General features: G+C 43.3%; 1 protein-coding gene across 1 annotated transcript in view; it reads left to right on the top strand.

Annotated features, from left to right (window-relative positions):
• The window catches only part of gjd1b (gap junction protein delta 1b), a gene marked incomplete at both ends in the record, with an annotated part of 46275 nt that extends 43802 nt beyond the window's left edge, over positions 1-2473 (top strand). The window contains 3 exons of the mRNA XM_080731237.1: positions 635-973; positions 1536-1731; positions 2111-2473. Coding sequence (XP_080587363.1) covers positions 635-973; positions 1536-1731; positions 2111-2473 — 898 coding nt within the window. The remainder of the gene's footprint in view (positions 1-634; positions 974-1535; positions 1732-2110) is intronic.
• Between the last annotated feature and the right edge of the window lie 22225 nt (positions 2474-24698).

The following is a 24698-nucleotide window of genomic DNA, read 5'->3' as shown; positions in this document are numbered from 1 at the left end:
TGTCATATAATCCCATGAGGGATGGGCCACGAGGTGGCATGACACTTACATAAAATCATTCATTCATTCATTCATTCATTCATTCATTCATTCATTCATATAGGGTAAATATTTAATTTAATATGAGGCTTTCCAGTATGAATTCATAGCTCTTCACGTGTCCTTCTCCAAGTTCAATGTGTCCTTGTCCCCTTGTCTTATTCTTCATTCCCTTTGTCTTTGTTCCCATTTTCACAGAACCTCAAGCAGAACCTCAACCAATATAGTGTAAGAATGACATCTCTCCCGCTCCGTCTTTCTCTGCCTGTCTTTGTACATTAACCCATTCAAACTGGGAGAGCATCTGTGTCATTTTTTCGGGCTATTAGACGTCTAAACGCTGGTCTAAAATGAACAGTGGAAGTCTTTTGGAAGTCTAAGCTTAGACTAGACGTTGATTAGATGTCTAATAGACATATAGCCGTTAAATTAACATCTAATCACCGTCTAGTCTAAGTTAGACAGACGTCTAATAGACAACTATTGCTCACATGGGCGTCCGCGGCCATTTATTTATCAATTTGGGGGTCCTTGGGCATTGTAGAATCGGCCTCAGGACTTAACGTATCCCTCTCTCTCTCTCTCTCCCCTCTAGGATCCTCCTAACAGTGGTGGTGATCTTCCGCATCCTGATCGTGGCCATCGTGGGGGAGACGGTGTACGAGGACGAGCAGACCATGTTCATCTGTAACACGCTGCAGCCGGGCTGCAACCAGGCGTGCTACGACAAGGCCTTCCCCATCTCCCACATCCGCTACTGGGTGTTCCAGATCATCCTGGTGTGCACGCCCAGCCTCTGCTTCATCACCTACTCCGTGCACCAGTCGGCCAAGCAGCGCGACCGCCGCTACTCCTTCCTCTACCCCATCCTGGAGCGGGACTACGAGAGGTGCGGAATGAACTCCCTGTTGCACTTAGATCAACACTACGAGAGGTGCGGAATAAACTCCCTGTAGCACTTAGAACAACAGACTCACTCCCTATAGCTTCTGCCATGGCCTGAAGACTCACCTCTTCAGACTCCACCTAAGCCCATAGCACTTACCGTAGCACTCGCCTACCCTCAATAGATAGAAAGCTAGATATCTTTTTTTTTTTTTTGTTTTATATAATGTTTTTACTGATTAAGTGCTTGGTCTACCTACGTTATTTTTTCTAGATATTGATATTTCTATGCATTTGATGTATTGATATTGATGTATTACCTTGCTATTTATTTTATTGATGTATTACCTGTCTTATTGTATTGATGTATTACCTTGCTTATTGTAAAGGCCTGTCCATTGTCTCTCCAAAACAAAACTTTTTTTTTTCAGAGTTTTCCGACGTGCAGATTTCCGAACTCTAATTCGATGTAATGCTTTTGTAATTTTGTAGTTGAACCGGACCTTTCCGACGAAACGCTCGGTTTCGGAGAGACTATGGACATGCCTTTAGTCGCTCTGGATAAAGAGCGTTTGCTAAATGCCTAAATTGTGTAAATTGTGAAATTGTAGGAGCGAGGGCGCCCGGAAGCTCCGCAACGTCAACGGGATCCTGGTGCAGCACGGCGGCAGGGACAGCAGCATGGGCGGCAAGGAGGAGGCCGACTGCCTGGAGGTGAAGGAGATCCCCAACGCGCCGCGCAGCTTCTCGCACGGCAAGAGCAAGGTGCGGCGGCAGGAGGGCATCTCACGCTTCTACATCATCCAGGTAGGGATGTGGGACGATAAGCGATATTATCGTTTATCGTGATAAAAAACACTCGTGATAATCGTATTGTGGAGATTTAATCATGAAATCGTCCACCGTCATGCACTGGGATCAGTTCACCTTTTATTTGTCAAGCTGCATTTCCGGTACCATTTAAACCCTCTATTGGTAAAACATACTTATAATATACGTACTTGATACAGTCTTTTTTTCACTCTCTACCAAATCTCTTTGCCAAAAATTGCAAAATGTTCCGCCCCAGGATAATGGATGTTGGGGATATTTTGATTGTCGCAATAATATCGTAAATCGCGATTTCTTTGGTCACCATAATCGTGACGTGAAATTCTCATATGGTCCCATCCCTACATCCATCCAGGTGGTGTTCCGGAACGCGCTGGAGATCGGCTTCCTGGTGGGCCAGTACTTCCTGTACGGCTTCACCGTGCCGGGCATCTTCGAGTGCGACCGCTACCCGTGCCTGAAGGAGGTGGAGTGCTACGTGTCGCGGCCCACGGAGAAGACGGTGTTCCTGGTGTTCATGTTCGCCGTGAGCGGCCTGTGCGTGGTGCTCAACCTGGCCGAGCTCAACCACCTGGGCTGGCGGAAGATCAAGGCGGCCATCCGGGGCGTGCAGGCGCGCCGGAAGTCCATCTGCGAGATCCGGAAGAAGGACATGGCGCACCTGTCGCAGCCGCCCAACCTGGGGCGCACGCAGTCTAGCGAGTCGGCCTACGTCTGAGGGAAAGGAACGGGGAGGACGGTGGAAGTGAAGGAGACGAGGAATGAATGTGCACGAGAGAAGAAAAAAAAGAGTTTATCGTCGTTTGTATTTATCAAAGGAGAAACTGTATGGCGTGTCGGGCTGCGTGGCAATGGAATGAAGCGGAATGTATTAAAAGACCAAATCCTTCAGCCTGTGTGACTGACAGGAAGAGTGCCGAGGAAGAACAGAAACGGGGAACGTACAGAAAAAGATGAGACGATGCTCTGATCTCAGACCAGCCTTTACAGCAGAGGATCAGAGGAGCGAGGCAGAGAAGTCAGCTCCACTGACACAGATGATTTTTGTCTATAGCTGATGATTCTCTACTGCTCCTCTCAACTCTCTTAAGTTTCTGAGAGTGGGATGACAGAGAGAAGGACTGGAGCTGAGAGGAGACGAGAGGCAAAGGAGAGAGGAGAGGAGAGGAGAGGAGAGGAGAGGAGAGGAGAGGAGAGGAGAGGAGAGGAGAGGAGAGGAGAGGAGAGGAGAGGAGAGGAGAGGAGAGGAGAGGAGGAGAGGAGAGGAGAGGAGGTGTTGTTTGGAGTATCCCATGGTGCTTTTCTTCTGGACTATGTCAGCCGCCACGAAAAAAAAAGAAAGAGTGGACAGGAAAGAGTAGAGGACGGCGAGGGGAAGGGAGGGGGGTCGAAGTGGGGGAACATTATTAAAAGAGGAACGGAAGAGCCGTCAAAACCATGACGGACGAAAGAGAAAAGAGACAGAGAGAGAGAGAGAGAGAGAGAGAGGGGAGGGAGTTTTCACAAGACTATAAGCGGCAGAACAGGGTTGGAGAAGGATGTGTCGCGAAGAACGAGAGAGAGTGAGAGAGCTGAGAGAGGGAATGCCATTTCTCTCTCTCTCTCTCTCTTCCCGCTGGAGGGCTGGACGGAGGCTGCAGCCAAGCGGAGCTGCCTCTGATCACTGTCAGCCCCGTTTGAAACACTGTCAGAAGCCAAAGGCAGGCAGGCGTTGTCCTGCCCAGAATGATGATGTTTACGTTGTGTCTCTTGGCGAAAGATGACGGCAACGCAAACACACGTGGGGAATACCATAACCTCTTTTTTGTCTTTTTTTTTCTCCTCCTATCCTGCCCTCTCTCTCTCTCTGCCGTCCTTTTCGCTAACGACGCAAGGGTAATAGCTCTGGCTCTGTGTAAACTCCAGAGAGGTGCTGTGTGAGTGGACGGGGGCCAACAAGACGACCAGCACATAAACGTCAAAGCCCTCTGTCTGTCTCGTAAGCACAAACCAGTCTCCCCTCTCTCTCTTCCTCGCTCCAGCATTCCAATACGCTGAGAGAGACAAATAGTGAGACACACACTCACACACACAGAGATATGTGTGAGCCTGTCGGAGAAGGGTACACATCATTTTATTACTATTTTAAACAACTTTTTCTAAACTATATCACTATGAGTTATGTCTTTTTTTTTTTGGGGTGGGGGGAGGGTGATGCCACCCTTGGGGTATTCACGCATTGTTTAGAAAGTTATATAGAATATATCATAATATATTATTTAATCACTTATATAGAATTTATCTAAATAGATCTATTTATCTTTGCAAAGGTCGGAGACTTTATTTCTTTTTTCTTTGTCATAAATGTTAAAATGTCTTTTTTAAATTTGTGTTTATTTCAATGCATTTCACTGATGGAATTGAACGACATTGTAAGCTCTGTTTTACGAGCACTTTGAAACCGATCACTCTGCAACAGGTTTTCATGCAAAAGGTTTGAAGCCTAATTTATATACAGTATGAAGTAGACTTAAAGAAGAACTTACTTCATCCAATACTCAGAACATAATCGTCTCTGTCAGGTGGAAACCTCAGATCTACAAGTTTAAAACGCGCTGCGCGTTTCGAGCTTGTGAATCTGCTACTTTTGATGCCTTTGTGTGAAAAAACACAAACGGTTGGAATGTGGAGATAAGAGGTTTCTGCCTCGACAGTAACGATATGAAAACATTATCCAAAATTGGCCTCTTATGTGATGCAGCACTGCACTGGATGCAATTTCATCACATCAAACACACATGCACGCACGCACGCACACACACACACACACACACACACACACACACACACACACACACACACACACACACACACACACACACACACACACACACACACACACACACACACACACACACACGCACACCTCCTTCTATAGGACAAGGTTTATGTTGGAAGAATCAGCAGCACCGACACCCGAAGGTGTTGTGAGCCCTCGGAGGCGTTGGAAAAGGCATGTTTACACTACGCTGCGTTTGTGCAATGATCAAGCTGTTAGCCGATGAATAGTACTGCTCTAAAGGACAGCGGAGGTTGTTTTTTGTCTCTCTCTTTTTCCTTGGTTTTGGAATCTCAGTGGTTTGAATTCCGAATTTCTCTCTTATAGCATGCATGCCTTTTAAAGAAAAGAAGAAAAAAAGAAAGAAAAGGGAATGAAATGAACGTAAAAGATTGCGATGATGAAGAAGGAGGGATATGTGTTGCACCTTGATTATCGTGGACGGTAAGAGAGAGGAAGACTGAAGGGCCTGATGTTGGGAATGCAAGAGTTCCCTAGTTAAAAAAATAAATAAAGAAAAAGAATGATAATCCAGTTCTCTCAAGCCCCCCCCAAAAAAAGTACCAGTTCTCTCAAGTGCCCAGTTCTCCTGATACCACACACACACACACACACACACACACACACACACACACACACACACACACACACACACACACACGCGCACGCTCACCGCGAGGGATCTTTAACACTGCAAAAGCTAATACCGTACATACTTTGTCATACAACAGTATTGCTCACCGAAAATCTGAAGTGGAACTTCGGTTATTTTTGGCAAGCACAAGGTGTGAACGAGGCCAATACACCTGGGAGGCCAGACATAAGAGGCGTGTTGGTGTGTGATGAGAGCGCTATACACTGTGTGACATGTAGTGCACACAATGCCCACGGCACCGCAGAGGTGATTAAAATGGTTCTAGCTGAGCGGAAGCGCTTGGACCGGCACAACGTCCTCCTGTTCAGAAGCCTTGGGCTGCGAGGGCCCTGTCACATAATATATGCACATGCACGCACAAGCGTCCGTACTGTACAAGAGTGCACACGCACACACAGAACACACAGAGCCAGGTCGTTTTCAGCTCAGATGGGTTCAGTACAACTTTATTGTTCCTGGCCTGACGAAAGGGAGGATGGCGTTTAGGTTCTAGTGACAGTGTCTTGACTGTCGGCCAACTCGGCAACAGGTTCAAGATACTTCTTCTACAGTACCCGATCTAAACATAGCAGAGACTAAACGTTACGACAGAGGAAGAAAGTCTGCCTCCGTGTGCACGAAGTGCGTCTGTTCTGTACAACAGTGTGTGTATGTTGGACCGATGCTCTCCACCACCTTGTTTTAAAACGGGTGAGGTCATTCTTAAACACGCACATCAGTCAAATATGGTCGCCATATTTTGAGGCGGTCGAAGAAAGACTACGTTTTGCTCACACACACATGGTCGAAAAATCTGTTTTGGTCCTCTGAGCTTTGTGACAGTAAGTGTGTGCAATGCATGTTGCTTTCCTCTTCAAGTAAAGATATCATATAGGTGTTGCCTTGGAGGAGAATAGGCACCATTCGGCTGTTGCTATACTGTGCCACAATCAAACAGGAAAGCAGGGTGCTGTGCTTTCACAGGTAAAGCCACTTATAGAGGCCAAGATTCATGTGTCTCAGTGACACTTACAAGGCATTAGGCATTTAGCACTTAGACGCTTTTATCAAGAGTGACTCACAAGTGTCAGAAGTGTCTCGAGCAGTATGGCTTGGTAAGAGATTGCAGCAGCACAGCCTGTGTTATTATGGGCTTGATTCCCATGGGGACCACACGTGTTAAAAACTCATGGACTTGCAAGACAGCCTGGATCCCAGTGAGCCGTAGTCGTCTATTAGACATCCCTCGAAAAATCGGGCTAATAAAGTGAGCGTTTTTTAGATGGTTAGCTTAGATTAGACACTGAAACAGCGATATTTCAACGGCTATATATAGACGGTCTATTTATAGACGCTTAGAAAACAGCTAATGAACGTCTAATCTAAGCTTAGCTGTCTAAACAACTTTCACTTTTAGACCATTTATAACCCGGTTTTAGCCTAGCCGTTAGAAGTATTTTAGATGTCTAAAATCACGAAAAATGCTCAGTTTGATGGAAGCAACTGTGGCAGATATTAATAGTGTTTTCTCTTGGAGTTGTTACTTGTGCAGGTATTACGTTGTTCAAACCTTAAGCGTCATACGCTCACAGAAGCCGGTGTTAAGTACTCAGCTAACAGCTGATATGTCAAATCCCCCTCCCAGCCACACTCGGTCTCCAACTCCCCATTCACTCCCAAGGGTGTTAATCTCTGTGATTCCTACAGGTGATTATCCCTGGAAATAGACCCCTACGAGGACCTCTTCAGAACCCCAAGTGGGATCCTTTGTGATTAAATGTCCAATGGAGGGGGACTATAGGCCGCCAGGCTGAATTCATGCTGTGAATCCTAATAACAAAGGTTAAGACCAAGAGGTTAAGGCTCAGCCTCCCCTCAATTAGACCCAACCTGTTCTTCTGGGCTTAAACACTGACCTTGAGTTCGAAGTCCAAGCCGATGTTCTGTACTGTACTGTACTGACTGCTGCTGAAGAGTACAAAACTGATCTCCACTAGCCTCACGTAGCCAGACAATATCACACCTTGTGTTTGCAATGGCAGATAGAGTCTAGCTGCGCTAGGCTAGATCTCCACACGGATACACACACTCTCATGAGATACACATAATCTCATGTCCACAATCAAACCCTATATACATAATTGACCACAGTCCCCAGGGGCTCTATACTCCGCTCCTATTTTCCCTCTACACCAAATCTCGTCGCCGAAAATAGATGATCTACAAATTCACAACATAGATCTGCTGTTTGCTCCAGAATAGGGAAGCCAGGGCTCATGTGGTTAAAGTAAAACTCCACTGCTTTTCAACCTTATTGTCTCCACGTCTTTGTTGGCAGGAGTAACGATTTATACGATCAATGTTCTCTGGGAGAGGAAAAAAGAGGGCTTGCTTCGATCGACACAGTTAGTGTTACAAAGCGATTAAACGTCCACAAATTGAACAATGGAGTATTTCTATGGTGAACATACAATTACCGTACAAGAAACCAGCCGACAGCCCAAGACTGCACCGCAGCCATTTGAATCCCATGTCTCTCTTTTGTTACATTTCCTCTGGTCTCTTTTATGTCTGGACTCATTCAGGAAACAGTCCCTCACAAACAATGGCGCAAACACAGCTGGGAATGCAGAGAATAAACTTGACTGGACTCAACTCAGGCACAATTGATCACTCATATCATGAACCCTTTAACTATAGTACTGTATTGTCAACAATACAGTATTGTCAATACACAATCAACACTGATAGATGAACTTGACTGTCCCAAAAGTGAGAACTGGATCCAGCTCTTATTACAGTCCACCTCTCTCCATGTCTACTTTTACTTACGTATCTGTCAATGTGAAAAATTATTATGCACAAAAGATTATCTTCTGTTTATCGTTCTGCCGTGTGGGTTCACTATGTTGTCTGTTGCTCTTTTTGTACAGTGATGTAACTGAAAGACATATTTGAAGAAAAAAAAGGAAGATGACTTTTATGTACAGGAACAAAAAAGCTATTAAGGGTATATTAATGAAGTATAAGACTAGCAGACATTATTATATTTCCTCCCTTGCCAAAGTGATATGCAAAATTACATGAACTTTCAAAGAATTCTTTTTTTTAATGCATGTGTAATCGCTAGATTGAGCATGTTTCTACCTTTTCTTAAGACAAACCTTTAAAAGAAAGATGTTTTTTTAATCCAAACTTACAGTAGGAGATAAGCTATGTAGTCTTGATGCCAAGTGTCTGTGCCACCAACTCTTCAGAAGTCAAGCAGGCAACACCAACTCAGTGATATTGTGAGCTACCTATTACACTTATACCACGTAGCACACTCTACTTTCAAACGTTTTTTATAATGCTATATAAAACCTCCAACTAAATTGACAACTTTAAAAGATCTCAAATGTCTACATATCGTCTCTGTCGGGTGGAAACCTCAAAACTGTTGATTTTCAGGATTTAAATTCAAAAACGGCAAAAGTAGCTGAGCTGCAAGCTGAAAACGCGCCACTTCGCGCCACGTTTCAAGCTTGCAGATCTGCTACTTTTGATACTTTCGTGTGACGCCGTACGTAGTATGATCAAGAAGGGCGTTCATTTACTGGGGAAAAAACACAAAAGGGTAAAATTTGGAGATAAGAGGTTTCTGCCCGAAAGCAACAATATAATTTTTATATATTCTGCAACATTAGATGATTTTTTAAATGTGTCCGCTAAGCAGCTCGTGGTAGCTACAGGCCTATGATACTGTGAGTGTGTGTGTAGGGGTGGCTGTTTGTCACGCTGTCCGACCGCCGTGATGTCACTGCACAGAACATTCCAAGGCTCGCTCGCCAGCACAACGCTCTAATGTCTTTGAACTTGACAGTAAGGCATGCTTAAGTCCTCAATGAAGCACCAGTTAGACACAGTGGAAGCCTGCAGAGTCACTGTAGATCAAATTCAAACAGCACAGAGGGCCGTAGTTCATAAGCTACCGACTCAGGCAGGGAAAATTATGATCTTTTTACGACAGTCTTTTTTTAAGTACAATTTCTCGGGCGGTATATATGACAAACACTTTTATAGTATTGCTTTTTTTTTAAGCATGGGTTTCAATTCCTACCATATTTTATGAAGGACCCCTCTGCCAGTGTGATTGTTTAGGCCTACCTGTTGTTGGTGCTACTCAGGCTAAACCTGTGACCAAAACGCAAGGTTGAAAACATATGGTGCATGCTATTTTCTACATACCACAAAACTGTCCGGGTAATGGAGTTAACAGACAAAAATCGGCTTCGACCAGATCAAACTTCTTTTCTCCAGCAAACTGCTGCACAGTGTGATTATGTATCAATGACAAAGAAGACATTTATAGAATAGAATCCATAAAATGTCACTGGGAACTGAGCCAGGGCAGGATGTTCACTTGCTGCAACTTTTCATTAACAGGCCTATGAGCTTAGTAAACCAAGTAGACAAATCTACTTAAAATAATTAAATTAAATCTATTTCAGGTATCCATAGAAAGTGATCTATCAACCAATTAAATCATTTTTGATATTCATGCCGCATGCTGCCTTCTGACTGAACATGGGCATAACACTATTTATAAGTATCTAATTGAACTGTTGCATTCATGCGTCTAGACTTGGTGATCTGCCAAGGCATCACCAAAGGCTTCTCAGATTAACTTCCTAATCACATTCTTTAGGCACTTGAGAGGAGCTGGCAGCCTTCCCTTGGACACATGCAAAAACTGGGTAAAGGCAAGCTTAACATTTAAGGGCTTCTGAATAGATACTAATGAAGAAAAGCCATAGTTTTGAAAAGGACATTATTGAAAACTTTTATAACATTCAGATTCTAAAAGTCTTTAAGTTGGCCAAGCTGCAGAAAGGGTAACGAAATCTCTCATTATACGTGTAATTGTGCTCTCACGGATCAGGTTTTATTCCATTTATAACTAGCCAGAGTGGTATTTTTTATGAAACCTCTTCACATGAACAGCTTACTAATCTACTGTATGCCATTGAAAGAGAAAACATGTCTCTTTCAATGGCATAAATGTCCTTTCCCCAGATGTTCAACAAAAAATTATGTTCTGCTATGGCCAACGCTACCCAATCCAAACCAATAGCCACTGCCATTTGGACTCCATTCTGGCACGGTGCTGCCGTCCTATGAGCTAGATTATGACCGGTTTAGTGTTTGGGGGCGGAGGACCTCTCTCACCCCTTCTAAGCTGTTATGGTATCAATGGTGATGATTTTGTTCTAATTACATTGAGTGGCAGGTCCATGGCAGGACGGAATTAGAGCCACAATCTGGATTTAACCAAATATCTCTGTGTCCCTGCCACCGCTGCGCTGAGTTATAACCATATGAAAATATGAGATCTAGCCCTTTAACACTTTGCTGATGTGTTCGCATGCCATGCACATTTCTTTTGAACTACCTTGCATTCCCTCTGCCGTTTCTGCCGAGTCTCTTTACAAAGCCACATAACCACTTGCCCAATCACTGCCAGATTGTAGCCTTTCAGAACGGCAGGTATAGCGGGGAGAGGTGGGTATGAATTTATAAAAGAAAAAAGGGAATGTGGACAGAGGAGGGGATACAGCAGCTTGTAGCTATAGACAGGACTGCCTACCTCAAGTCCACCTCCCACTTTAACACTGCCCCCCCGCCTCTCCCCCACCACCACCACACTCCATAAACTAGCATCATAAAGTGAATTCAGACCATCGATAAGACTGTTGCTCATGCGTCGTTATGTGAGGTCTGTATCTTATTTGAGGATGCCCGGAGAGATAAGACCCGATTCTGTAGGTCAAGGGAGGAGGACAGGGTTATATTTGGCTTCGCGGTGACGAGTAACGACTCTTTTAAAAAGGACCACAAAAGGGAACGTGTACGATCGAATCTTTTGTGACGCATAGCTTTCAACAACACTATCTCCGTTCTATCTCCGACATCTGTACGGATGTAAAAACACACACTTAGCGTAGAATTTAAGGTTAAAAAACAAAAAGAAAACTATGAATAAAAAAAAAACAAAGATACACACACTTTGTAATTTTCAACTGAAAATCTGTTGTTTTGAACTGCAGATTTTGTTTTGTATCTGACAGACCTTCGTTGAAGGTCCCCTGTACCTATATTTCTGACTGTGTACTGTATGTATAGACTGAATAAAACCTTGAATGTTATGTCAAGCCTTGGTCTGGCCTTGAGCTGCTGATTTATGGTGTGTGATGAGTCGTATGTGTGTTTGTGTGTGCGCACACACTGTGTGGTGTAAAGTAACAAAGTACATTTACTGTAAGTACAAGGCTTAAGTTTCATTTAGATTTTTTTATTTTTATTTTACTGGAGTATTTCCAATTTTCTACTCCACTACATCTCAGAGACAAATATTGGGTACTTTTACTCCATTACAATTATATGAAAATGTGAATTACTAGTTAGTTAAAGATGCAGATTACCACTTCAGCCCGATATGCTTTTGCAAATAGCCGATCTACAAGCTCACAACGTGCTGTGCAAAGCAATGTGTTGTGAGCTTGTAGATCTGCTATTTGCAAAGGATTTTATACATTTGGGACATTTTGCATTTTTCTTTTGGTACTGTAGAGTTTCGCTGGGCCGCCACACAGGTCTTCTACTAATGATTCCTCCCTATTTATAATATTGGTGAAATACATTACTGGCATTTTGCCTCTCTTTTTATTATTGGCAATCATTGGACTTTGACTGGAAACTTGCATGTAAGCAGACAAAACCTCGGACCGGGAAGAATTTCAGTTTTACCTTGGTAGCATTCCCTTATTCCCAACTCAGTGCAATTACCCCTAAATAAATGCCTTGTTGGCTTTTACAAATACCGTCTCACATGACATATTAAAAATGACATTTTCATTTGTACACTCTTGAAGTTAAATAAAAACTGGATTTTACAGTGTCCTACAGACAAAAAAGAAAAGTATCCAATGGGGGCCTCTGTGGCCATAATTTATGCATTTAAAACTGGGGGTCTTTGAAATTATAAAGGTTAACAGGGTGCCATGATTTCCCCCCCTGAAACATGATCATCGGGTATTATGATTAGCCTATACTAGGAGAAAGATTATTATTATTTTTTTTTTTTTCAAAAAGATATACAGAAAGTGTTAAAATTGTATTTTTAAGTGGCCACACCCACCTGTTCATTGCGACCGTCAGGTCGCAGTTACTATCAAAACCTCCACCGGCTGTCAGTCAGTCAGTCTGTCAGTCTGTCTGTCTGTCCGTCACGTCACACTTTTGCCCTACTCATATCTCCGCCACCGTTGCCCCTATCCATGCCAAACTTGGCACACACACTCCTTGGCTGCCAAACCACAACCCCCACCCCTCATTTCTCACATGCCCCTCTTCTAGCGCCACCATGAGGCAGATTTTTGCAAAACACATTTTTGGACACTGCTCCTACACATTTTGCCCTAAAATCACGCGAAGCAGTACACAGCAGGTCTAGATGTCATCAGCATGGATCTGTCCCATTTAGCGCCATCAGGCCGATTTTTGCAAAACACATTTTTGGACACTGCTCCTACAGATTTTGACCTAAAATCACGCAAAGCGGTACACAGTATGTCTAGAGTCCTGTTATCAGCATGGATCTGTCCCATTTAGCGCCACCATCAGGCTGATTTTTTCAAACACATTTTTGGACACTACAGATTTTGCCCTAAAATCACGCAAAGCAGTACACACACCCAGGAACCAATGGCACTTACCCTAGATGACAACGAAGTAATAATTTAAGGACTTTTTTAATAAATAAAGACAAGAAAAAAAGACCATTGCTGCATCTAAAGTAATCAAACTACCTACTATAAAAACAAACACTAGCCAAATTGTAAAATAATACAAGAAAGACGCAAATTTTGGAAAATAGCTGATCTACAAGCTCACAACATTTTATTGGGGACCCATCATTTTTTTATGGGACCTATTTGAATGACCACCAGTGGGTCCCGTGACCCATTATATTGAAAACCTAGCAACATCACTGCAAGTAGAAGGTAACAAATACGTTTTAAAATGAACGTTAATTCAAATGTTACGATTTTGCGATTATGAGGGCAAGTGGCCATGACCTGAGGGCAAGTAGAACATGACCTGTACTTGCCCGACAGGCAAGTGCCTCTGAGATCTTAGTGTCAACCCCTGATACCTGGTTTTCCCTGTAGCTTTAGAGCATGACACTGATGAGGCGTAGTAGGACTGTGTGCACGTGCGCTCGTGTGCTTCCAGCCCACATCAAACTTCCTGGCCAGGGTCACATGGTGGCTGCGCTGGACTAGGATTGAAGACTTGTTGCCACGGCGATAAGCCAGCCTGTAATATCTCTGAGCACAGCCAGGATTAATCTGCTGACAGATGGCACCGCCGCATAGCGTCACTTCCTCACACACACACACACACACACACGTACACACACACATACATGCGCAAGCACACGCACACACACACACTCGCACGCACGCACGCACAAATGCACGCACACACACACACACGTACACGCACGCACGCACGCACGCACGCACGCACACACACACACACACACACACACACACACACACACACACACAGCGCACTTGGTAGCCTCGTCATTATCATCATCACAAAAGGTGGTGTAAAGCAATTGGTTCTCAAAGTGGAGTCTGGGGACCCCGAGGGGTCCTTGAGGGGGTTCCAGGGGTCCCCAGATTAATGATTGACCGTTAGGAACCAAATGGATCCTTACAGGTCTGCAGCTCTGAGATTTATTGACATTTGACATTTCATGGAATAGTTACTATATCGATTTTAAATCATTTAATCAAATCTTATCGTATCGCCATGAATGAACCAATATCGTCCATGTATCGTATTGTGAACCATGTATCGTGATATGTATCGAATCGCTATTAAAATGTATCGTTACACCCCTAATTGGTATGACCAGGAATCAAACTCCAACCACCCAGTCTCAGGGCAGACACTCTAACCACGAGGCCATTGAGCTGATTATCTTCCTTCGATATCAAGGATGATTATCTATTATCTTTACTGTCTTCATAGTAGCTACACTCCATCATGACCATTATCATAATGCAATCCCTGGCATTAACCATCTTCATCACCGTCCTCACTATTATCTTCATCCAGGCAGTTACCGTCCTCATCATCCCTTCTAGCTTATCAGCATTTATCACCGCTCATCTCTCCTCATCTCACGGCATCATCTTTTCCCCTTCCTGACATTAGCCGTAATGGCCGCCGAAACATCGCACATCAGCCGCGCAGGAGCTGTCCTCCTCTTCATTATGGAATCCATCAGAAGCACCTTCCTCTTCAACACCGGGCGTAGTCATGCACCTACTGGAGGATCAATACGCTGGCTAGATGTTAAATCATCGTGCCTCTACTGCCGTCACCCTAATTCATCTGTGAAGCCTCATCATAATAGATGCATGTGTGTCCTTAGTTTACGGTTCATAAATTAATGCCCCCTGCTTGATCATACAACACAGCATCACACAAAAGGATCAAAAGTATCAGATCCGCAAGCTCGAAGCGCGGTGCGAAGCGACACTTTTCGAACTTGTAGATCTGCTCATTTTGCTGTTTTTGAATTTGAATCCTGAAAAGTAACTGTTTTGGACATATGAGGTTTCCACCCGATAGAGATGATATAGTTGATGTTGGGAAGAATCTCCATATTTCAACTCTTTTTTTTTTCTTTTTCGTAAAATAGTGCCCTACTTTGTCGTGCAAGAGTGTCGCACAAGAGTAGAGAAATTAGTTAATCTACAAGCTCTGAAAATTACAAGTTCTGTCTATCTGTGGGTTTTAACCCATTTAGGCCTAGAATTATTGAATGCTTTAACCAGTGAAAATAAATAGCAGATATACAAGCTCACAGCGCGGCACCGAGTGCCGCGCTGCGAGCTTGTAGATCTGATAGTCATGAAAATGTGTGCAAATCTTATATGTATTTTCAAAGCGAACGTTTGTAACACTGGATGACAACACTGGATCCATTGGAACATTGGTCATTTTTTCCATTTCCTGTAAGTAACAGTCTTGGACACTGGATATGGTTTCTACCTGACAGTGATGATATCATTCCCCACACTTCCATAAGGTCAGAGGTGTGAACACTTCATGTACCACAAATAGAGGCCAGCTTTTGTCCGCCTCCATGGAGTATGAACTGTCAACCTGATGGAATGTACAGCAGTGGTGGAGATAGAGGTGCTTTTACTTTACTTGAGTATTTCAATGTTATATAGGTTATACTCAGAGGCAAATATTGTACTTTTTTCTACACTACAATTATTTGACAACTTTAGTTACTAGTTACTTGTATATTTTGATTATTAGTACAAAACATGCATTAAACTTTTTTCCGGTATACAATTATAGCTCAAAAAGCTCACAATGCATATTACAAAATTGGAAAAACTAAGTACTATTATACTATTAACAATTAGTTTACTGTACTGTAATGCCTCATTCACACTACAGATATATAGTTGAACGTTTTGCTTGGTAATTCAATGTTATCTCAATGGAAACCAGCTTTAAAGGCTGGATTCCAAGGACAGCCGACATGCCCAGCCTTTAAAGCTGGTTTCCATTGAGATTACATTGAATTACCAAGCAAAACGTTCAACTATATATCTGTAGTGTGAATGAGGCATAAGTATATTTTGATGACAATACTTTTCTACGTATTTTTTCTAGAATAACACTTTGAATTCAACTACTTTTATTTTAACATAGTATTTTTATATTGTGATGTTGCTACTAAATACTAAAGAAACAGCCTACAGTAGAATGTTAGATATACGCATCACCTTCTGTACAGCTACCTGTAATGTGGACTCACTCTACAAATACAGATCACTGGGCTTTCACCTTCTAGGCTTCTGTTGAGAGCAAACATGTGCAGGCAATATGCGTATACACACACAGTATATGCAAATATATACATATACATATGCATATAAGCCTATATGTCCTGACAGCTTATCAGTGAGCATTTGTCTGCGCTCGGCATATCATGAAGTGACAGGGCTTCGAGCACAGAAGGCGGCAAGAAAGTCATTACCCTAACGCGCATCATTATGTGACACTAATGAAAATTGTACAAGGAGGCAAAGACTAGAGCGGACAGAAAGAGAACAGATAACTGAAAGGGATAGCAGAGAGGAGGGCAGAAGAAAAGAGGGAGCAGTGAAGGAAAAGAGCAAAGGGTTGATGTAGGTAAGAGGTCTAAAGATTTAGTATAGGCATAGTATGGAAAAATTTCTTATTGATTACATTTTTTTTAATTGTTCAAATAATCAAGAACCACGTTCTTTCGATATATATTTTTTAAATATATCAACAAATTGAGTGAAATCGAAATAATCGACTAAATCGATTTGTATGATTAAGAGCTCAATCCATGTTTTATACTCATTGTATACAGCAGTGTCGCTCAAAAAGAATGAGCTCGAAGACCTCTTGGTTTACGAAGCTGTGGTAAGCCTGGTTTGAAGACCACTCTGAAGCCAGTAGGTTTACCTGGTAAACCAAGGTGGCTGAGCTTGGAGATTGGCTATTTTTGCTGTTTTTGTACATCACCATTGTACAACAAAGTATAATTCAGGGTTAAGTGGCTAATCAGACGAATTGGTTTTTAATTTAAAAAAAATCAAATTTGTTGATATAAGAACGTATTTAAGAAGACTATTGGCTTACCAAGGAGTAGTAAGACAAGGTGGATTGAAGCAAAACCAGTAGAGCAATAAACAGATCGATGAGAAACTAGGGCTTAAGAAGGGAAAGAGGTGGGGAGGGCTTGGAGACACATCTGACCACAGAGGAGGAGGAAGACTGTTTCTGTTTCTCAACGCCTGGTCCAGGGCCCGCTAGGGGTCCAAATGCCCCATATGGGTCTGTGTATGGAACCAATTTCTTTAAAGCTTTGGGACACCAATCTACGCGGTTGAATCCTCAGTGTTAATTTAACTCTGAGAGTCAACAACATTTAACCAAATGGAATTTGGTTCCACCAAATGGAATTCCACCAATTCCATTTGGTTCCATTTCAGAGGTACAGACCCATAACGGTCCATTTGGACCCGCCAGGGTCCCCGGTCCCGACGTGGAGAACCAGTGAGAAGAACACGGTGAACCTGTGAAGAACAAAGCAGCAGAAGCACAGGAAGAGGAAGAGGACGACGAGGAAGCAGTCCGGAGGGACGCAGCGCAGGTACAGTATAGAATGGAGGACCGGGGGGATGAAAAATGGAGAAAGATAAGGGGAGAATTAATGGACGGAGGATAAAAGCATGGAGTGTGAATGGAACGGGAGAGAGGGCTTCTTCCAGTACATAGGAGGGGTACTGCAGCAGCAGAACATGGGAACATGCTGCCTGTTCTGCATGGCTGCTCCTGCTTCGTCTTCAGGGACAGCAGCTGAGAGGGGGGGAGCAGGGGCCTCTATACAGAGGGCAGGGGTGTGTATAGAAAGCGTAACAGGCAGAGGGAGAGAGACATAGAGAGAGAACGAGGAAAGAGACAGACAAACAGACACAGAGACAGACAGGCAGAGAGAGAGAGCGACCGAGAAGAAGGGGTGACAAGGGAACACGAGCCAGGGGAGCCTTCACTGGGGGTGATGAGCTAGATAGCGAGGTGTTAGCACAAAAGTGGTCTTCGGGGGCTATGAGGGAGAGAGGGACGGAACAAGGAAGGGAGATAAAAGGGCCGCAAAGAGAATAGAGGAGAGACATAAGGTCATTATTTGTTTTTTTTGGGGGGGAGGGGGGTGGGTTATAGGACAAACAAACAAGGCAATAATTGGCTACGGTGAAAAAAGGAGAGGATAGAAAGAAAGAGAGAGAAAAAAATAAGGAAAAAAATGCAGCCTATGCCACATGCTGAAAAATAGGCAGCCTACAAGCTCACAACGTATCCCAGCTGCAATGCGTTGTGAGCTTATAGGTCCACTAATTTCAGTAGGCCTACCTGTATATCAGGGGTCTTCAACGTTTACAGGCCAAGGAAGGACGCCTTAGCAGAGAGAAAGAGATGAATCAGGGACCCCCACAACCTTTTCATAGATTCCATATAGTTTCATCGTTTGACAGCACAATCATCAGTGTATGTTGGATTCATGTCAATTTGAGTTTTCAGATATTTAACCACTTGAACCGTCAATACTTAATAAACTTGACCTTTCACTCTGTACTTAGTCTGGTCTTTTTCCCCTCTACACCAAACCACTTTGCTGAAAATAGCCGATCTACAAGCTCACAACATCTTGCAGCGCGAGGCGTTGTGAGCTTGTAGATCTGCTATTTTTGGCTAAAGTTCTCCGAATATGGACTCTAGGGTTCAAATCGAAAAAAACTTTCTATCACACAAAGATTTGGAGGACCCCTAGGGTTCCCGGACCCCGTGTTGAAGACCCCTGGCCTATATGACACTGACACCGCCGTGCGATGAAGTATGAATCGGGTTTGAGAAAGAAAGAAAGAAAGAAAGAAAGAAAGAAAGAAAGAAAGAAAGAAAAAGGAAGGAAGGAAGCAAGGAAGCAAGGAAAAAAGGAAGAAAGAAAAAAGAAAGGAAGGAAGGAAGGAAGGAAGGAAGGAAGGAAGGAAGGGAAGAAGGGAAGAAGGAAGGTGATCCAGGGAGAGAATGGTGTCACAGTGATTGTGAGACAGGGAGGCAGTAGCTGTGGGCAGGGTGGGAGGAAGTGATGCGTAAGCTAACAGGAAGGAGCAGCACACGCCAATCAAACACCAGTACTCTTAAGGCGCCCTTCTCGGCCGCCAGCACAAACACGTTGATACGCTTAGACACACACAAGCATACACACACGCATGCACACACGTGCGCACACACGCTGATGCACACGCATGCAACAACTCATACATTTGCTTTGCATTTAAGGAAAAAAAAATCTTATCAGGGTGCATTGTATTGCCAATTTGTTACCAATACAAACCAAGGTATCATCAATAAGATAAGATATTTATTGATCCTGTGGAGGAAATGCAGTTGCCAAAGGCAGCACAACAGATAAGCTACAGTACTAGATACAGTCAGCATGTACAGCAGGGTAAAAGACATCACACTCAAAGAAAAGCCATCAGTAATGGACAAAATATACTATGTAAAACCATATCCTCAATGGTGCTTGCATAGTGTTGAACAAAGAAAATACAAGAGAATGCATATAATCTGATACTGTACTGAACTGTTGTTATCTTTGTTTAGCAATTACCGGTATGTACATCTTCATAGCTAGTGGGCCACTAGCTATGAAGATGTACATAATTGCTGATATACAGATGTACATCATTTTGTAATAAAAGGTCCTTTGTGCCACTAGTAGTGGCACAAAGGACTTTTGCTTGTCCCCTTAATTGGAGAAGATGAATCTATCATTAGCTCTTATCACAATCTCCAAGTGAAGTGGATTTTAGTGGTTGTCCAAGATAGTGTCCAGCTTCCTCGCTATAGATCATATTCACATGCACGGCCAGTCGGCCACGCCATTTTGCTACTAAGTTAATGAAATGCCAACCCGTTGCCACCCCATTTTCTTTTACTTACATTTTTTTATCAATTATATAATAATTTTTGTAACCCATTTTTTCACCCAGTGCCAATTGCCTATGTAATCCTGGGCTCTGCTCTCCCTCTGCCACGCCTGGGGACAGTGGGGAGACAACGGACTGACCAGTCCAAGTTGTTTCCCTGGTTTGGACGTAGCGCGTTATTCCAACCAGTTCCTTTCCCCTCCATCAGGCACCCCGGCTGGCCAGGGGGAGGCATTATTGAGACCAGGATTACTGCATGTTTTTGTGAGGGTATCAACCCTAGGAGACACGGGGAGAACATGCAAACTCCACACAGAGAGGCCCTATCGCCAACCCCACCTAGGGTGTGGGCGCTGATGACGCGGAGGGAAGAACATGCCGCCAGTGCCCACAGCGCCCCCCGGCGGGAATCAAACCCAGGACCTTCTAGCTGTGAGGCGAAGCGCTAATCACTGCGCCACTGTGCCCCCGCCACCCCGTATTTTCAATGCAAAATGCCAACATGGCCGCCGTGTGAATACGGTCTATATACTGTATCAATATGTCATGTAAATAGAGTTACAAGAAAAACAATGCTACAAAGAACAACAACATTCTTGGCATTTTGTAAACAAGCAAGCAGTATAACTATACTGTATGTCTATCATAACATAACGTGAACAGGTAAATCACATACTGTACAGTACATCTGCATAACTATAGCATCCATCCAAAAAATAGGCGACAAGAAGTGATAGAAGGAATGTGGAGTGCCTGAGGGTGAGGTAGAGTGCACACAACAGGGGATTGGCAGAATCATGCAGCCCGTCACGAATGCTCACACACACGCACACGCACGCGCACACACTCACTCACACACTTACATGCATACGCACACATGCATGCATGCACACACGCAATGTCATGCATACTGTACATTACAACTTGGCAGGATTGTGAAACCCTGCAAGAATAACGCACGCATGCACACGCGTGTGCACACACACACACACACACACACACACACACACACACACACACACACACACACACACACACACACACACACACGCACGCACGCACGCACGCACGCACGCACGCACGCACGCACACACACACACACACACACACACACACACACACACACACACACTGTCATGCATACTGTACAACTTGGCAGGATGGTGTAACCCTACTAGAATACTCCAACACACGCATGCACGCGGACACACACACACACACACACACACACACACACACACACACACACACAAACACACGCGCACACACACACACGCACGCACGCACACACACACACACACACACACACACACACAGGTTGGCAAGCCTGCAGTAGCGTGACACGGCCTATTCAGTCGATATACGACTTGTTCCCGGAGCAGCACATCACGGATCCGCCCCCCTTGTTGTCACTTTGTGGCCCGCTGTCATGTCATATACGTGGTACAGCGCACAGCTATAACTGAGATATATAACACGCATGTACCACGGCACAGAGCCATAACTGAGATGTGTGTCAGACCTCATGTCCATATATAAATACACACTACACATCATTCCCACATGTCAGAAACAACCCGAGTATAGAGAAAACCATGGCTACCATGGGTCTTCAACAGGGGGTCCTCAGAGTTACTACAGGGGGTCCTCCAAATCTTCCAATCCCTTTTATATTAACAACGTGAACCCTAGTGTCCATATTCTGAGAACTGTAGCCAAAAATAGCTGATCTACAAGCTCACAACGCCTTGCAGCGTGAGGCGTTGTGAGCTTGTGGAACGTCTATTTTCGGCAAAGGGGTTTGGTGTAGAGGGAAAACACAATTTGACATGAATCCAAAATACACTGATGATTGTGCTGTCAAACAATAAAACTATGGAATCTATGAAAAGGTTGTGGGGGTCCCTGCTTCATCTCTCTCTCAACTAAGGGGTCCTTGGCCTGAAAACGTTGAAGTCCCCTGCCATACACTGCTTATGCTCCCTTCCCTAATAAAAAATACATTTTGAACAGCTCATCAGCAGTTCATTCCCAACTAAACTATGTCTGGATATTGCGGGTGGGCCCCCAAATAATTGGCAAAACACCAAGACTTAAATAATGTTACAAACAATGCACAAAATGTCATGGTATTTTTTTATACCATGACTTACTTTAGTTTAGAACCTCGAAAGGTTAGTTTTCATTGTGATACAGATAAATAAGAACTTAAAGTAGGCTATACTAAATTAGTAGTATTGATCCAAGTCAGAACACAATCAATTGATTCATCATTCAAATTAACATGCTCTGAAAATGCACGTGGCCCACCCATCTGGCCACATAACATGGCAGCCAACAGGCTGGGTGTATATTAGGCCAGTTGCTCAAATCAACTGTCTATAACTATAATCTATATATATCTCTCTATATCGTCTCTGTCGGGTGGAAACCTTCAAAACTGTTACTTTTCATAATTCAAATTCAAAAGCATCAAAAGTAGCAGATCCACAAGCGTTTCGAGCTTGTGGATCTTTCATCACCTTTTATGCTTTTGTATAACGCTGTAGTATGATCAAGTAGGGCATTCATTTACAAAAAAATACACAAAAAGTTAAAATATGGAGATAAGAGGTTTCTGCCCGACAGCAACAATATCTATATACTGTACCTACAGTATCCATATACGTATAATATACCATTCTAGCTCAAGTGGATGGCAGAGTCCACACTAGTTAGTAACTCAAGACGGATACTGGAGCCTGGAGGGTTTAAGTGGTTTCTGGTTGGCTGACCAGCCCAGCAGCATCACTTCATTCATAGAAAATCTGTGCTCATATTATATCATGCAAATGCAATAGTCTCTCTTTGAGTATAGTATAAGCTATAGGCAGTATCGAACCATTCTGTCTTCTGCACAGAACATTACAAAGACAGACACGATTTTGTGGGGCAGTCTGGAGGATACAGAGAGACACAAAGTGACAGGTGGTTCAATAAAATGCAGCCAGCAACGTACTAATAGTGTATATGCTTTGTGTTACATTTTACATTGGCCAAAATTACACTTCCACAGCAAGGACAAACTGATAAACGGGCTGATCTAACCACCAGCTGAAATGTAAACGTGACAGCGTGCCAGGTTCCATGACGTTGTTCAAACACAGTACACGGTATTGTATATAACACTGTGGCTGGGTACAAAATATTCCAGATTGGGAGTTCATGCATGAGTTTCAATATCTCAAGGTAGTGTTTTTAGCATGACCCGGGGATAAAACCGTAAAACCTTTTCAAATTAACCATTCCTAATAATGGGCATCAAACTGATTACTTAACCACCAAAGCCTTATACTGTACATCACTGTAGCATCTACAAGCTCACACCATGTTGCCATTCAATGTGTTATGCACGTGCAGGTCTGCTATTTCTGCTATTTTTGAAGAAAAATAAAATAAAAAACATAGTCAACACCTATAATTACTGCACATGCCCAATATAAGGATGTCAGATTGAAAGTAGTTAGTGTTGTACCTTTTTGCAGATGTGTGTTTTTATTTTTATTTTACATCAGTGATTCTCAGAGGCACACAGCCACAGTACGGTATGCGTCCCTGCTCTCACTTTGGTTTTGTTCAGCGTAGGCTACACTTCCTGAGTGGAGAAATTGCTCAACAGCTAAAACCCGCTCAACTGCTCACGTTTACATCAACATCAGACCAAAACAGGCATCTTTTCATTTAGCTGACTTGTGTTTTCTTTATGACGCTGTACAGCGTATGAGTAATGGCATTTTTAAATGCCATGTTGTGCTAATAATGCATTAATTAGTAACACCAGACACTCAATGTTGCACACACTTCCTGTGTACAACATAGTGTTAATGTTGTCTTTCAATGTTTAGTGAAGATGAATCATTCAGTGCATCTCAAAACGGCTGCTTGTGGGCTCTGTGGATAAGTCTTCTGAGACCAGAGGATCATTCACAGTCTCTGCTTCACTGGAAGTAAATCTTGACATCAAAATCTCCTATTTAACACCTTAATGTACACATTTATGTGCACACATGTGCTTTTAAATATTGTCATAATTAAAAGCACATTAACATTATTCACCTAGCCTAATTCAATAGCCTGATTAGGCTACACTTCTCTAGCCTATCTAGCCTCCAGCTCAAAGCCTGTATCAACAGAATATGTCATATATTGTAGATGTTTAGCTTGTTGGAATGGCAGGTTCTGTAGCAGACCTTCCGTGAATCTCCGGCGGTGATGTGTTTTGGTGTGTTCATCTTTGCCCCCATTTATATCGGCCCCACATTAGCTCTTGACACGGGCCCCCAGATCCTTAAGGATCTGTTTCATGGTGCCTTAGTCCCTTCTTAGATTCCTTCTACTCCTAATCTCTTTGCCAAAAATAACCAATCTAAAAGCTCACACCGGGTTCAATTAAGACATGTCATGAGCTTGTAGATAGGCCTCTTCTTCTTCTTCTCCTTCTTCTCTCTCCTCTTCTTTTCCAAGGGCCATTGAAAATCACAAACGCGTTCTGCATTTTAAGAGCATGTTTATCGACTGTGTTCCAGGTGGATCAATGGAACTAACATATAGTACACTTGAAGTAATTATTTATCGGTGCAGTATAACAATGAAAACTCTCTTTTCAGGGGTTTAAAGAAAAGAATACAATGAAACCTTTTTTACACTGCTGATCTCACTGTTTTTCCAATGATTTGCCCACAGGTTGAAAACCGCCTGCCTTACATAACAGTGAACATTAGACAGAGGCTCTGGACTGTGTCTGCTAAGTGTTCTATGAGGAGGGGTTAGGAAGATATACACTGATGAACACTCACACACTCAAATACCTACACACACACACACACACGCGCACATGCGCGCGCGC

This window comes from Nannobrachium achirus, assembly GCF_963921795.1.
Source record: "Nannobrachium achirus genome assembly, chromosome: 8".
Lineage (NCBI taxonomy): Eukaryota > Metazoa > Chordata > Actinopteri > Myctophiformes > Myctophidae > Nannobrachium > Nannobrachium achirus.
This window is presented reverse-complemented; position numbering and strand designations above follow the sequence as displayed.